The sequence below is a fragment of the Apodemus sylvaticus genome, chromosome 9 (assembly GCF_947179515.1).
Source record: "Apodemus sylvaticus chromosome 9, mApoSyl1.1, whole genome shotgun sequence".
Classification (NCBI taxonomy): domain Eukaryota; kingdom Metazoa; phylum Chordata; class Mammalia; order Rodentia; family Muridae; genus Apodemus; species Apodemus sylvaticus.
In genome coordinates this window covers 15,550,799-15,563,303 of record NC_067480.1, presented here as the reverse complement: position 1 = coordinate 15,563,303, position 12,505 = coordinate 15,550,799, and the positions used below count along the sequence as shown (strand labels likewise).

At 37.2% G+C, this 12,505-nt stretch overlaps 1 protein-coding gene across 17 annotated transcripts in view; it reads left to right on the top strand.

The window, feature by feature from the left end:
• The window catches only part of Ppip5k2 (diphosphoinositol pentakisphosphate kinase 2), a 67,288-nt gene that overhangs the window by 3,796 nt on the left and 50,987 nt on the right, over positions 1-12,505 (top strand). For 12 of the 17 annotated variants that reach the window (XM_052191768.1, XM_052191765.1, XM_052191766.1 and 9 more), the window contains exons 2-7: positions 2,747-3,143; positions 4,933-5,128; positions 7,746-7,836; positions 8,656-8,741; positions 9,662-9,816; positions 12,083-12,184. In XM_052191768.1, coding sequence (XP_052047728.1) covers positions 3,030-3,143; positions 4,933-5,128; positions 7,746-7,836; positions 8,656-8,741; positions 9,662-9,816; positions 12,083-12,184 — 744 coding nt within the window. In that variant the 5' untranslated portion in view covers positions 2,747-3,029. Of the gene's footprint in view, positions 1-2,746; positions 3,144-4,932; positions 5,129-7,745; positions 7,837-8,655; positions 8,742-9,661; positions 9,817-12,082; positions 12,185-12,505 lie in introns of those variants that run through there. The other 5 variants (XM_052191778.1, XM_052191781.1, XM_052191780.1 and 2 more) reach the window with 1 other exon arrangement.

Here is a 12,505-nt window from a genome sequence, read left to right as displayed (position 1 = left end):
AAATTTCATTTTGTGAGAAACCATATACCACATGAGAGGGGAAAATACTCCATGTTTTCTTAAAATCTGTTAAACATTTACAGTGTGATAAAGAATAATGAAATTCTGTTTTGTTGTTGGTGGTGGTGGTTTTAATATTTGTGTTGTTGTTGTTGCTTGTATTTTTGACCTTAGGTTTAAACAGACTCGGTTTTGCACATTTTTATTGATTATGTAATAACTGATTGATTAATATAGTTTACATTATTGGAAGACTTGAGCCTCACCTGTTCAGTACTATTGAAATGATAGACATTCATCTTTGTACTTCAGATATTTATAAAATGAGGAAAGCATTCATCCATTATCCATAATCCAAAGATGATTAAAAGATCATTCATTTGCACAGCAGTCTTTGCTCCCTAACTTTTTTTTTTACATTAAGATCTCTGTGGAAAATGTATCACAGGGAAAACTAAAGACAGTGTTGCTCATCATCTGCATAGGGCCTTAAAGCCATCTGAATGACTCAGACAGTTGTTTAGCATGCCTAAATCTGCATTCATTGTTGAGCAATGTGTTAGGAAGTCCTGCATCTAAACACTAAGTATTTAACATTTAAAAACATAAATTCTCAAAAGCTTTATACTTTGGAGAGTTATATACAACCCATGCTGTTAAATAATAAGAGGACTGTAGGTGGCCAAGAGCAAAAGAATGAAGAAGACATCTTGGAAGCTGGTGAACTTTGTGGAGTTTTTATTATTGAGATAAGCCAAGCACTGGTAGGATGCAGGTTCTGCTTCTTCTGCTTATATCCTTCTTCATTATGGGAGTGCACTGGCTGGTCTTGTGTGTCAACTTGACACAAGCGGGAGTTATCACAGAGAAGGGAGCCTCCCTTGAGGAAACCTCTCTGTGAGATCCAGCTGTAAGGCATTTTCTCAATTAGTGATCAAGGGTAGGAGGACCCATTGTGGGTGGTGCCATCCCTGGGTAGTCTTGGGTTCTATAAGAGAGCAGGCTGAGCAAGCCGGGGGAAGCAAGCCAGTAAGGAACATCCCTCCATGGCCTCTTCATCAGCTTCTGCTTCCTGACCTGCTTGAGTTCCAGTCCTGACTTCCTTTAGTGATGAATAGCAATGTGGAATTGTAAGCTGAATAAACCCTTTCCTCCCCAACTTGCTTCTTGGTCATGACGGTTTTTGCAGGAATAGAAACCCTGACTAAGACAAATTGATACCAGGAGTGAAGTATTCCTTTGACAGCCTGACCATGTTTTTGTTTGGAGGAATGTGGCTATAAGTCATTTTTGTTAGAATACTTAAACTAGGGATATAGTTGCTTATCCTTAATGAAGTGATTCTATAAGAAGTAAATAGTATTTATTGAATAAATATGTTTATTTCAACAAATATCCAGTATTCCTTTAGATTTTCATGTTCTGTTAGTAGAAAGGTTAATTTATAGCAGTTCAGATAGAAATCTAGGTTTATTAAGTGTTTCTGTGCAAAGCACGATGCTACCTCAGTCTTTACACTCCAGGTTGTTGGTACGCTCATTCACGCACACACAGACAAGGGGGTGGATGTCAGAAATGCTAGCATAAGTTGTTAGTAACAGATTGGTGTAATTGACTCCAGGCTAAGGCTCTTTCTGCTACTAAAATATTTGGTTATGTTTAATGGAAAGGACATAAACACGCACCCCACCCCAACCCCAGGATGAGTCTGCTAATCCACAGTAACGCCAGGGCTGAGCTGAGCTGCTGTGAGGTTACAGAAGGTTGTGGGTTTTTTTTTTTTTTCTTAGTAAGAAACACTTTTAATATTAAATAGTGTAGTAGAAATAAAAACAAACAGCATTTTTTTAAAAAAAAATTATTAATAAATAAATAAATTATTTCTCCTTTCAGGTTCAATTGTAAATAATTTCAACTTTCATAAGGATTTCCTAAAGCCAAAGCTCACTGAGTAAACCGACGGTATTTCACGGTCTATTAAAAGCCACCGGTTAAACTTTAGTCAGACTTCTAGAGAGAACAACTTTGTATTGTGCTTTGAACATCTATATCTAGCATATTGTTCAGGTGTTTTGTTTTGTTTTTTAATATCAGCAGTCATCAAATGAAGTATTTGATGCACAATTTCATCTTGGCAGATAACTAATTTTAATATTACCGGTGTTCAAATCCACGTGAACAGTGTTGTGAGGAATTGTTTGAGATTATGTCATTAGCATATGATAGTTAACTGGTGGGTTTTCATGTTGGGTTTTTATGGGGATGTGGCACTGAATTGCATATAGTTTCTTGACAAGCATATTAGAAGGCCGTAGCAATTTTTATAGATTTACTAAATAGTTTTAAGCCCTCAGTTTGAGAAGAGTTGAATGAAGTCTTGTTTCATTCTATTAATAAATGCAGAAGAGCCGTGTTTCGTCTGTCTTCAGGATTTCTTTCGATTCTTCAGGACTGAAGGTTTGAATTTTAAACAAAATTTTGTTTTAAAATTTGCATCATTTTCTCATTATCTTGGCTTTGAATTGACTGTGGCCTTTTTGTTATGTTGTGTCATCTTATCCACTTGCTCTGATAAATTTTTCTGGAATATGATCTTCATTACCTAATTTTATGAAGGAAAATATAGTGTAATTTTGGTGGCCTCTGTCCGGTTATTGGGCCTGATTGTCTAATATCATTCAAACTAACTTTTCGTGAGTATCTTTGAAGGACACTCTTGAACTTAGTTGCTCGCATTGCGTTTTAGGTAAGAGGAGGATAGCTGTTCCAGGACGGGCAAGCAGCGGCCTCGCTGTCCTTGCGTTTTAAACTGCAGCAGCGACTGGGAGTTCAACAATGAAGCAATGATATCTGAGAACAAAGGAGCTCTGGCCAACTAAATGTCAGCACATTTCATGCGGCCGGGTGGAAACACCGCAGCAGACCCGAGTGTCGGCTGGCAGAGCGAGAATGAGCTCTTCTGACCCCGCTCATTTGAAGCAGCTCTAGTATAGATTATTTAAACTTGATGTGTGTCAAATTCAAGAAAAATGAGCGAGCCCCCCAGATTCTTTGTTGGGACTGAAGATGCAGAAATCAACCCTGGAAACTATCGTCGCTTCTTCCACCATGCTGATGAAGAGGAGGAAGAGGAAGAGGAGTCTGTAAGTTGTTTCCCTCTTTCGTGATAAAGCAGTACAGTGCAGAATGTTCATTCATTACTCCTAATACCAATGAATACTGTGATCTTAAATAAGACTACTTTTAATGTGAAAATTTGTTTAAAAAAAGCTTTAAATTGAAAAAGTATAATGTGAATAGACAGTATAAGTAATGTGAATAGACAGGATATTAAAAATATAATAAAGGTAATTAGCAATAAGATCCTTGCTTAGTTTGATGACAGTTTAGAGTTGCTCTAAGATACTAAGGAACTACTTTAAGTTTATCAAGTTCCATGAGACTATCTCAAAGACTGAATATGTGTGTAAGAAACTGATGTATCCAGTGTCTTGTGAGTGTTATATCTTAGAAATGGTGCATATCTGTTCCATTGAATTCCTTGTTCTATTGGCTGCAGTGTTTCTTAGTCTTCATTCCCCTTGCCCTCAGGCAGAAACTGTTTTGTTCTGAGAACTGATTTGAAATACAGACACAAACTATGTGTTGATTTTTTTTTCTTAAATTTCAAATTAAAAATAGAATCTCATTTTAAAAGAAAAACCTGCCCTGCTTGGTAAGGGTGGTTAGCTCAGACTGCAGCGGCGATTAGACAGTTATTTCTGTCTGAGAGGAGAACAGTCCTTCAGGGAGAAGTCCCTGGGATGTGCCTTTGAGGACTAGGTGGAGTCATGCCCTTATCTCTTTCTACCTCCTGTCAGGAAACCTATTTCCTGTAGCACTGATGTTCTCACTAAGCAACTGTGGGTGAACCTTGATCATCCCTGAGGAAATAAGCCCACCATGGATGTTCTTGTGACATGCTTTGTTAAAGCTGTGAGAAATAACCAGTAGAGTTGACCTGTGAAATCTTCGTTAGGAAGCGGAGGCAGTAGACCCCAAGATGGTTTCTGTTTACCTTGTCTGATCAAGTCCAATACTCATTTGAACTCCAGTTTTCATGTTAGAAGAGGCAATGTAGAATTATTTTTCTAAATGTAAAAAGAAAAGAACAGTTCAATCCCCAGTTTTTTTATTGCTACATTTAAGGGGAAGTTTTATGAACCACCTTTGAACAGCTTTATATAGTGTTCTATGAAATACATAAAGTCGTGGAAGAGAAAAGAAGTAGATACAGCTTTATATGGTTGATATCATGAACTTAAGCTCTGGAATGAAAAGGCCTAGATGAAGTGCAAAGAATCAAGAATGAATATAATGGAGTTTTGTGAGCCAGAGGTCCTCAGTATGTTACTGTTGAGATGCTCTGTGTATTCAAGTTTGAACACGGATTTGGTTACAAGTACAAGATTAACGAGATCGTTATGTAGGAATGCCAAGTATGAATATTGGAGGGAGTGTCAAAGTTCACTGGCTTCTTCTAGCTGGGAGCCCTTCCCGAAGTTCAAAAAGCTGTCTGTGACCAGCTAATGTTTCAGCTCAATTTACAAGAAGACGTCATACTGTGCAGCTTTGTAGTGGGAAATGCATTTGATTTTAGACAACAATTCGTTATCTGGCTCTTCCTGGACTTCTTAGTTGGAATAGATGGAGTTTGGGAGCAGGTGAAGAAGGAATGTTTATTTGTACTTTAAACTCTATTGAAAACAGTAGCAACATGCTATTTATTTTAATTGTAAAGTATTATAAATGATAGAATTTGGCTGACTTCAGAGTGAATATGTCAGTTTTACTGATTGCTGTTCCTTGTCTACTTCAGAAAGGAAATTATGACAACGATATTTTAGAACACCTATTAAGACAACCTGTCATCCTGTGTTCTTTCTGTTTTAGCCACCAGAAAGGCAGATTGTGGTTGGAATATGTTCCATGGCAAAGAAATCCAAATCCAAACCCATGAAGGAAATTCTGGAACGGATCTCCTTGTTTAAATACATCACAGTAGTAGTTTTTGAAGAGGAAGTTATTTTGAATGAACCCGTGGAAAACTGGCCTTTATGTGATTGTCTTATTTCTTTCCATTCTAAAGGTATTGAAAGGTGGACAGGGGTGTTTTATCCTCTCTGATTGTAGAAATAATATATACTTCTTGTAGAGTTCTGGATAAATGAGAAATGAAGCTAACTCACAGATAAGCGATGTTAACATTTTGATATATTTCTTTCTTTCTTTCTTTCTTTCTTTCTTTCTTTCTTTCTTTCTTTCTCTTTCTTTATTTTCTTTTCTTTTCTTTTTTGTTTTTTTTGTTTTTTTTTGTTTTATTGGATTTGGTTTTTTGAGACAGGGTTTCTCTGCATAGCCCTGGCTGTCCTAGAACTCACTCTGTAGACCAGGCTGGCCTCGAACTCAGAAATCCACCTGCCTCTGCCTCCTAGAGTGCTGGGATTACAGGTGTGCACCACCACTGCCTGGCGATATATTTCTTTCTAATCTTTTTCTTCTCAATGTGTTTTTTAAAAGTTTAGTGTCATAGCTACTTGTAACTTTACATTTAGCTTTTCTTAGGTTCTATCAAATTTTTCCACACCATAATTTTCATGCTGTGTATTATATAAATATATTACTTAACTAATAGCCAAACATTTGGATAATTCCTAGTCTTCACTGTTAAAGTAAGGTTGTGATTAACTCCTTTAATATATACCTTTGTTTGCATATATCTGCAGATAAATGCTTGAATTATTAGGTATTTTTAAGTCCTATATTTCTACCACATAGAAAGTGACCTGGTATTCTTTATATGTGTGCATACTTCACTTATTAAGAACTTTCAATTAAAAATTTAGGGCTTCTTTGCCATTTTTAATTGAATGGCAATAGTAGTTTACGTATTAATGTTATAGTAAAATGCAATAATAAAAATTATTGCTCAAAAAAAACCCAAAAAATTATTACTATTTCTGAATTTTTTAAATTTTGTATATTTGTAAGTTTTAGAGTTTGTTTGTGTATTAATCATTACCTTTTACCACCCCATCTCCCAATAGTTCTGAATTGTGTTAAGTTTTTTTCTATATACTGATAATGAAAATTGATTTTCATTTTTCAGTAAACCTCATCTGATCTTGGTTGGCTGAAGCTTTTTTCTTGAGAAGTTTTTAAACCTTCTGCATGTGAAAGTGCTGTTCTCTTACTGTTAAGTGGTTCTTTCTGTGAGAGCTGTTGGTTCCTAAAAGCTCCCTGCTGAGTTTTAGGACTTGCCCTGTCTGTTATCTGTTGGCAAGAGACTATTTTCTCTTCAGCCAAAATGAAAGCAGGGCTGACCAGCGGCAGGCGCTTCCCATGGCTCGGTTCTGATGGGAAGCTCGAAATCACAACATTGAAACTTTTACATGCGCAGAAGACTTTACAGCGTCCAGCTGCCGCTTAATGCATTATTAAAACACTGAAAAACATTTAGGAGAACATTTTAACTGAGCATCGCTTTTTGATTAGAATTTTAATACTTAACGTTTCTAAAATTTCTTGTAGTGCTGCAAAAAAGTAATGTCCTCACAAGCGATTCATGTTCATGGCTAAATCATGCACTGTCCTGCTGATTGATTTTTATCTTCCATAGAGGAGCTATTGATGAGAGAATTGTCATTTAAGGACAATAAAAAGTAGTATTCTTTGGAAGATAATGCCAAGTTTTCTAAGTATCTTACATACATTGAAAAGCTCTTAATTATGGCAGAATCCTATTGGTTAATGGGTGTCGTGCCCATTGTCAGCTGAGTTGGACTTTAGAGATAGATAAGTTGGCTCAATCTTATATAACTAAACAGGATTTAAGCATCTTTTTTTCTTTTATCTGCTATGGTACATTAGAGAATTTTAGTGATAATATAGAGAGTAAAATATAATCTCTGAAGTTTTCATAATTTTTGAAAGCTATTGTAATCACATCTACATTTGACTCATTTTCATTAGTCTAGAAATTTCAGTAGATTAGTTTTATATCTTAAGGTGTCTCCGCTGCAGCATGCTTCTATTCATAGCTTTATCTTTTGAACATTTTTTTTTTTGTGTGTATGAATCCATTTTGGGGGGCCGGAGAGATGGCTCGGCGTTTAAGAGCACTGATTGCTCTTCCAGAGGTTCTGAGTTCAATTCCCAGCAACTACCTGGTGGCTCACAACCATCTGTAATGAGATCTGATGCCCTCTTCTGGTGTGTCTGAAGACAGTTACAGTGTACTCACACAAAATAAATCTTAAAATCCATTTTTGTTTTTGCTTCTATTTTTAAAGGTACTGTCAGGTAGTTCATATTTAGACATGAAAATATCAAATAAATGAGACTTGTGTATTGAAGATTTCTTAAACATCAAGTTATGTGAGACATTATTCATAGATTTCTCTCTATATGGAAATAACTTTTCTATCAGGTGTTTTTAAATAGTCAGATACAGGCTAACATGTCATAGCCTGTGACTTGGTGTGCCGTATCAATGATAATAACCAAGAAAAGTTATTTTAATTGTATACGTTAGATAAAAATGTACATACTTATTATTTTATATCTTTTGTAGAAGGTGGTTATATACATAATGAAATTAATATTTTACAGGCGGTGGCATAATTAAAGTTGATAACTTTAACAAATTTATAGATGCCAGCTTATCTTGAGATTGTTCAGAATATGATAATAATATGTGTTCTTAGGATTTCCACTGGACAAAGCAGTTGCCTATGCAAAACTCAGGAATCCATTTGTAATCAATGACTTGAATATGCAGTATCTCATACAAGATAGGTGAGTAAAGTTGGTTAAACTAAGGGAAAAATAAATCAACTCCTACTTACTAATTAGTGTATGTGGGCCCAGCATCAAGTGCTCTCACTTATGGTCACTGCAGCCTTGAAAGAATGCATTCATTAGGAGAACCGAGGAGTCATTCATTTACTCACAGGTACTCTCCTAAGTAGTGGGACAAGGAATTGGACGGCAGTGCTTAATTTCCTAAGCCTACTAAACCCATCAAAATTGCAGTTTCTTGTCCTACGGCTGATGATTACATAGACTTCATTCGTTGTAACTGATGATATTTATGGTGAAGTGGACCATTTCAGCAGTTAGTTACTATACACTTAACGTCCATAGGACATAGGTTCTAAACGAAGCCATGAAAGGCTGTGTATTTGTCTGTTCCATTTAATGGGTATTTTGTTCTATTTTCCATGAGCATTCTACTTTTGTGTTATAACATGACATCACTTATATTACTTACATGGAAATGCATATATACTAATTTCACTTGAGGGTAAAATCACTTTTCTCTTAGCATCCTATGAATATTTTTATGGCATTAAATACTGTTTTATGGTCAGGATTTTAGTAGTTAGACTATAGTTTGTTTTTGTGATATTATTCTTGACTTTTTCTTCATGCATGTACATACAAAAATACTTTATATGCATTTTCGTAAATGTTTTGTTAGGAGCAGTTTGATATTTGAAATATTTAGAAAAAAAAGGGTTAATATTTGAACCTCATGGTAGTTATAATTACTTGCGTGGGAATATATTGAGAAGTAGAGAGCCAAGCACTAAGGATGTTTCTCTGTTTCTTTAGAAGAGACGTTTATAGCATTCTTCAAGCTGAAGGCATCCTACTTCCCCGGTATGCAATTCTGAACCGTGACCCAAATAACCCGAAAGGTCAGAGAACTCAGCTCCGCAGCCTCCCTCTTGGCTCTTGACATACTCTTTGTCACGTCCCTACAATAAGTAGAAAGAGTTTAAGAATTCATGATAGTCTGTTTAATAGCTTTTCTTCGTGAATTAGACAGTTGTGGGCCTGTTGTGGTGCTGCATGCCTGTGATGCCAGCACTTATGCTTACAGCAGATTGATAGGGACGTCAGCGTCAGAGTCAGTATGTATGTATTTAGTCCTCAGCCAGGCTGGGCTTCACATTGTGAGACCCTGTCTCAGAAAACAAAACAAAACAAGGCACTGAACTAACTGGCTAAGTAGTATTTGGGTGGGGGCTGGGGTATTTTTTATTTGGTTTGGTTTGGGTTTTGGTTTTTGGTGTTTTCAAGACAGGGTTTCTCTGTGTTGCCCCAGGCTGGCCTCCAACTCACTCTGTAGACCAGGCTGGCCTGGAACTCAGAAATCTGCCTGCCTCTGCCTCCCAAGTGCTGGGATTAAAGGTGTACACCACCACTGCCCAGCTTGTACAGGAGGAGCTGTCTTCCTGGTTTTTTTTGAATGTATAATTGTATCCATATGATCTGAGGGCTGACCATTTGGTACTGGATAATCATTTAGGAAGCTCCTCGCTGGGGAAGACTAATTCTTATTTTCTCTGCAGTCGTCAGCGGCCTCGTGGCCTTTGTCTCAGGCTAAGCTTTTTTTCCTTGAGGTACTGAGGATTGAGCCCAGGGCCTTGCACATGCGATTCAGTCTATTACTCTGCTGCTCTGCTGCCTCAGCTCTGATTAATTTAGTCTGCTAAGGCTTAGCATAGTTTTACTAGAAAGCTTGAAGAGTGAATTTTATTTATGCTCTTGTAATGATATCATCTAGGCAATGTAACAGTGTCTGACTTTTCTGGCGATTATGCTTTGTGTTTAGAATGCAACCTGATTGAAGGAGAAGATCATGTAGAAGTGAATGGGGAAGTTTTCCAAAAGCCATTTGTAGAAAAGCCAGTCAGTGCAGAAGACCACAATGTTTACATTTATTATCCAACATCCGCCGGAGGTGGAAGTCAGAGACTTTTCAGGAAGGTAAGCCTTTGAAGTCTTCCTGTGATAGTCTTCATTCCTCTATACATTTTATTAAAGCATGTTAAAGGTTATCAGGCTCTTAGTAAACTAGGGTGAGATACTGAACTGTCATTGTCTAGAGGAAATTGATGAAACTGCAGTAATGCCATTAAAATGTGTAGTTTTCTGTTACTGTGATAAAACACCACAGCAAAAGCTACTTCTAGAAGGAGGGGAGAAATGGAGGGAGGGAGGGAGGAAGGGAGGGAAGAAGGAAGGAAGACTTTATTTTAACTATGGTTCAAGCAACTTGGGGTTTCAGGGCAGTAAGAGTCCATTGTGGCAGGACAGGCCAAGCTGCGGGTTTGACTGTGGGGACAGGAACATCTCTGAGAGCTCTCATCTTTAACCACAAGCTCTGACTGGAATGGCCTGCCTGAGGCTTTAACCTCTTAAAGCCCGCCCCAGGGAGGCACTTCCTCCAGCCAGCCTGCTTCCCTTACACTGCAAACAGCAACAGGACACCAAGGGGCAGCAGGTGTTCAAGACTTGAGTCTGTGAGGACCTTTCCCTCCCCCATCACAGAAAGTGTACTGACAGAAAATTCCTGCCTTCAGAATACAAAGAAAGGTACCAGATGTGTCTTCAGTCTCTCACTTGTGTTTCTGTCAGACTAGAAATGGACTTAAAGATAAGCTCCTTTTTAGAGAAATTATATGGAAAAATTGCCAGTTCACACAAAAGTAATATTGGTAATTTTTACACATGTAAGGATATACTTAATTGTTCTCATAATAAAATTAATGCAAATCATATCTGAAATATAATGATATTATATTACTTTTTGGAATAAAAAGGATTTTCTTTTAAAGTGGGTAGTTGGGAAATAAACCTAATTCAGAATGCGTTAGCAGCAGTGTATTTCCTAGTAATATATGAAGACAGACGCGTTTGTTCATACATAGTCATGGTGTTTTGTATGTTAGCCATAAGCAGAGAGCTAGGAAGGTGGCCCAGCGGTTAAAGCGTTTGCTCTTCCAGAGTCCTGTTGGTTTATCTCAAAAGAAAAAAATTTTAAAAAGGAAGAAAAAGTTGAGAATACATTTAATGAAATAACTTCTTGAACATCGTAGCTTGGTTGTATGGAGTACTGCCAGCAGAATGTTTATTTTCACTTAAAATTACTTGATTGGTTAAAAAAAAAAACAAACTCCATCTAACCATTGCTGTCCAGCAGCGTAAGAGAGTATGATACTCGTAAGGGAGCTCACAAGCATCTGTGACTCCAGTCTGGGGGTCTGGTGCCTGTTCCTGGCCTCCACAGGCACTATATACGTGTGGTGCATTTATATACATACACGCAGGCAAAACACTACTAAAATAGAAATATAGCTTAAAGGAGAATAAAGATGCCCTTTAAATATCCATTTTTTATAGTGGCAAATATTAGAGAGTGAAAATACCAAGTATAGATAAGACTAGGAAGTTTAGGCCAGCTACAAGTCTCTCATTCATATATACATATACATATATATATATTGTGAGACTCAGATGACATAGTTTCTAGAAGACTTGGCAGTATCTGTCGAAGTACAGATATGAATAAACATGAACCTCCTGGCAGTTTCTTAGAAACATAACTGCAAATGTGGCCTGTTTCTGTCTTGAGAATGTTTAAAGCAGTAGTATTGCATTATGCAGGAAGCTTGGCAAACAGCCTAGACATATAACTACAAAGTGAAATGTTGTTTATATAGTGGAAGCTCTATAGCAGAAGTAAACAGACACAACTGTTTTTATTTATTTGTGTGTGTGTGTGTGTCTGTGTGTGTGTGTGTGTGTGTGTGTGTGTGTGTGTGTTTGCGCGTGTGTGAGGGTATGTATGCCTGTGTGTGTTAACATATATTTGATGGAGGCCAGAGAGGGCATCAGATCCCCTGGAACTGGAGTTATAGGTAGTTGTTAGCTGCCTGATACGGGTTCTGGGAGCTTGTATCCTCTGGAAAAGTATCCAGTGCTCTTAAGCACTGAGGATTCTTTTCAGTCCCCTAGAAACATGATTTTTCTCATTATATTTTATGCTTTTTATGTTATGTTTAAGTAACAACTACAACGGAGAATATATATATACTGTCAAATTTAAGTACTTCATGAATTAAAATTAATTCTCCATGAGTTAAAATTATTTAATAGTTAAGAATATCTACCTTAGATAGTAAATAAAGGTTACATTTTAGATATAAAATGAGGGCCTGATTTTGTGTTAATGGGTCTCTTTTCTCTCTAGATTGGCAGTAGAAGTAGTGTGTATTCCCCAGAAAGCAACGTCCGAAAAACGGGGTCATACATATATGAAGAGTTCATGCCTACAGATGGTACTGATGTTAAGGTAGGATGTCTAGGATCATGGCCTGGTGGGATAAAGTACAGGTGCTCCCTGACGAGTACTGAGTCAGGTCCTGATAAACGCTGTGTTCACTTCAAAACACTGTTAGCTCTACCGTAGTGTGTCCTACCATCTCAGCACTCAGCTGTGAGGCAGGGAGATCTTGAGGTTGAGGCAAACCTTTGCTACATATCCAGTTTCATTTAAAAGACAAAGGAAAGAAGGAAGAGAAGAAACATTACTCTAGGTTGAGAATATATTGAATAGATGTAGCCTCATGACTGTCATAGCTTAGATGCATGGTGCACTGCATGCAGAACATGG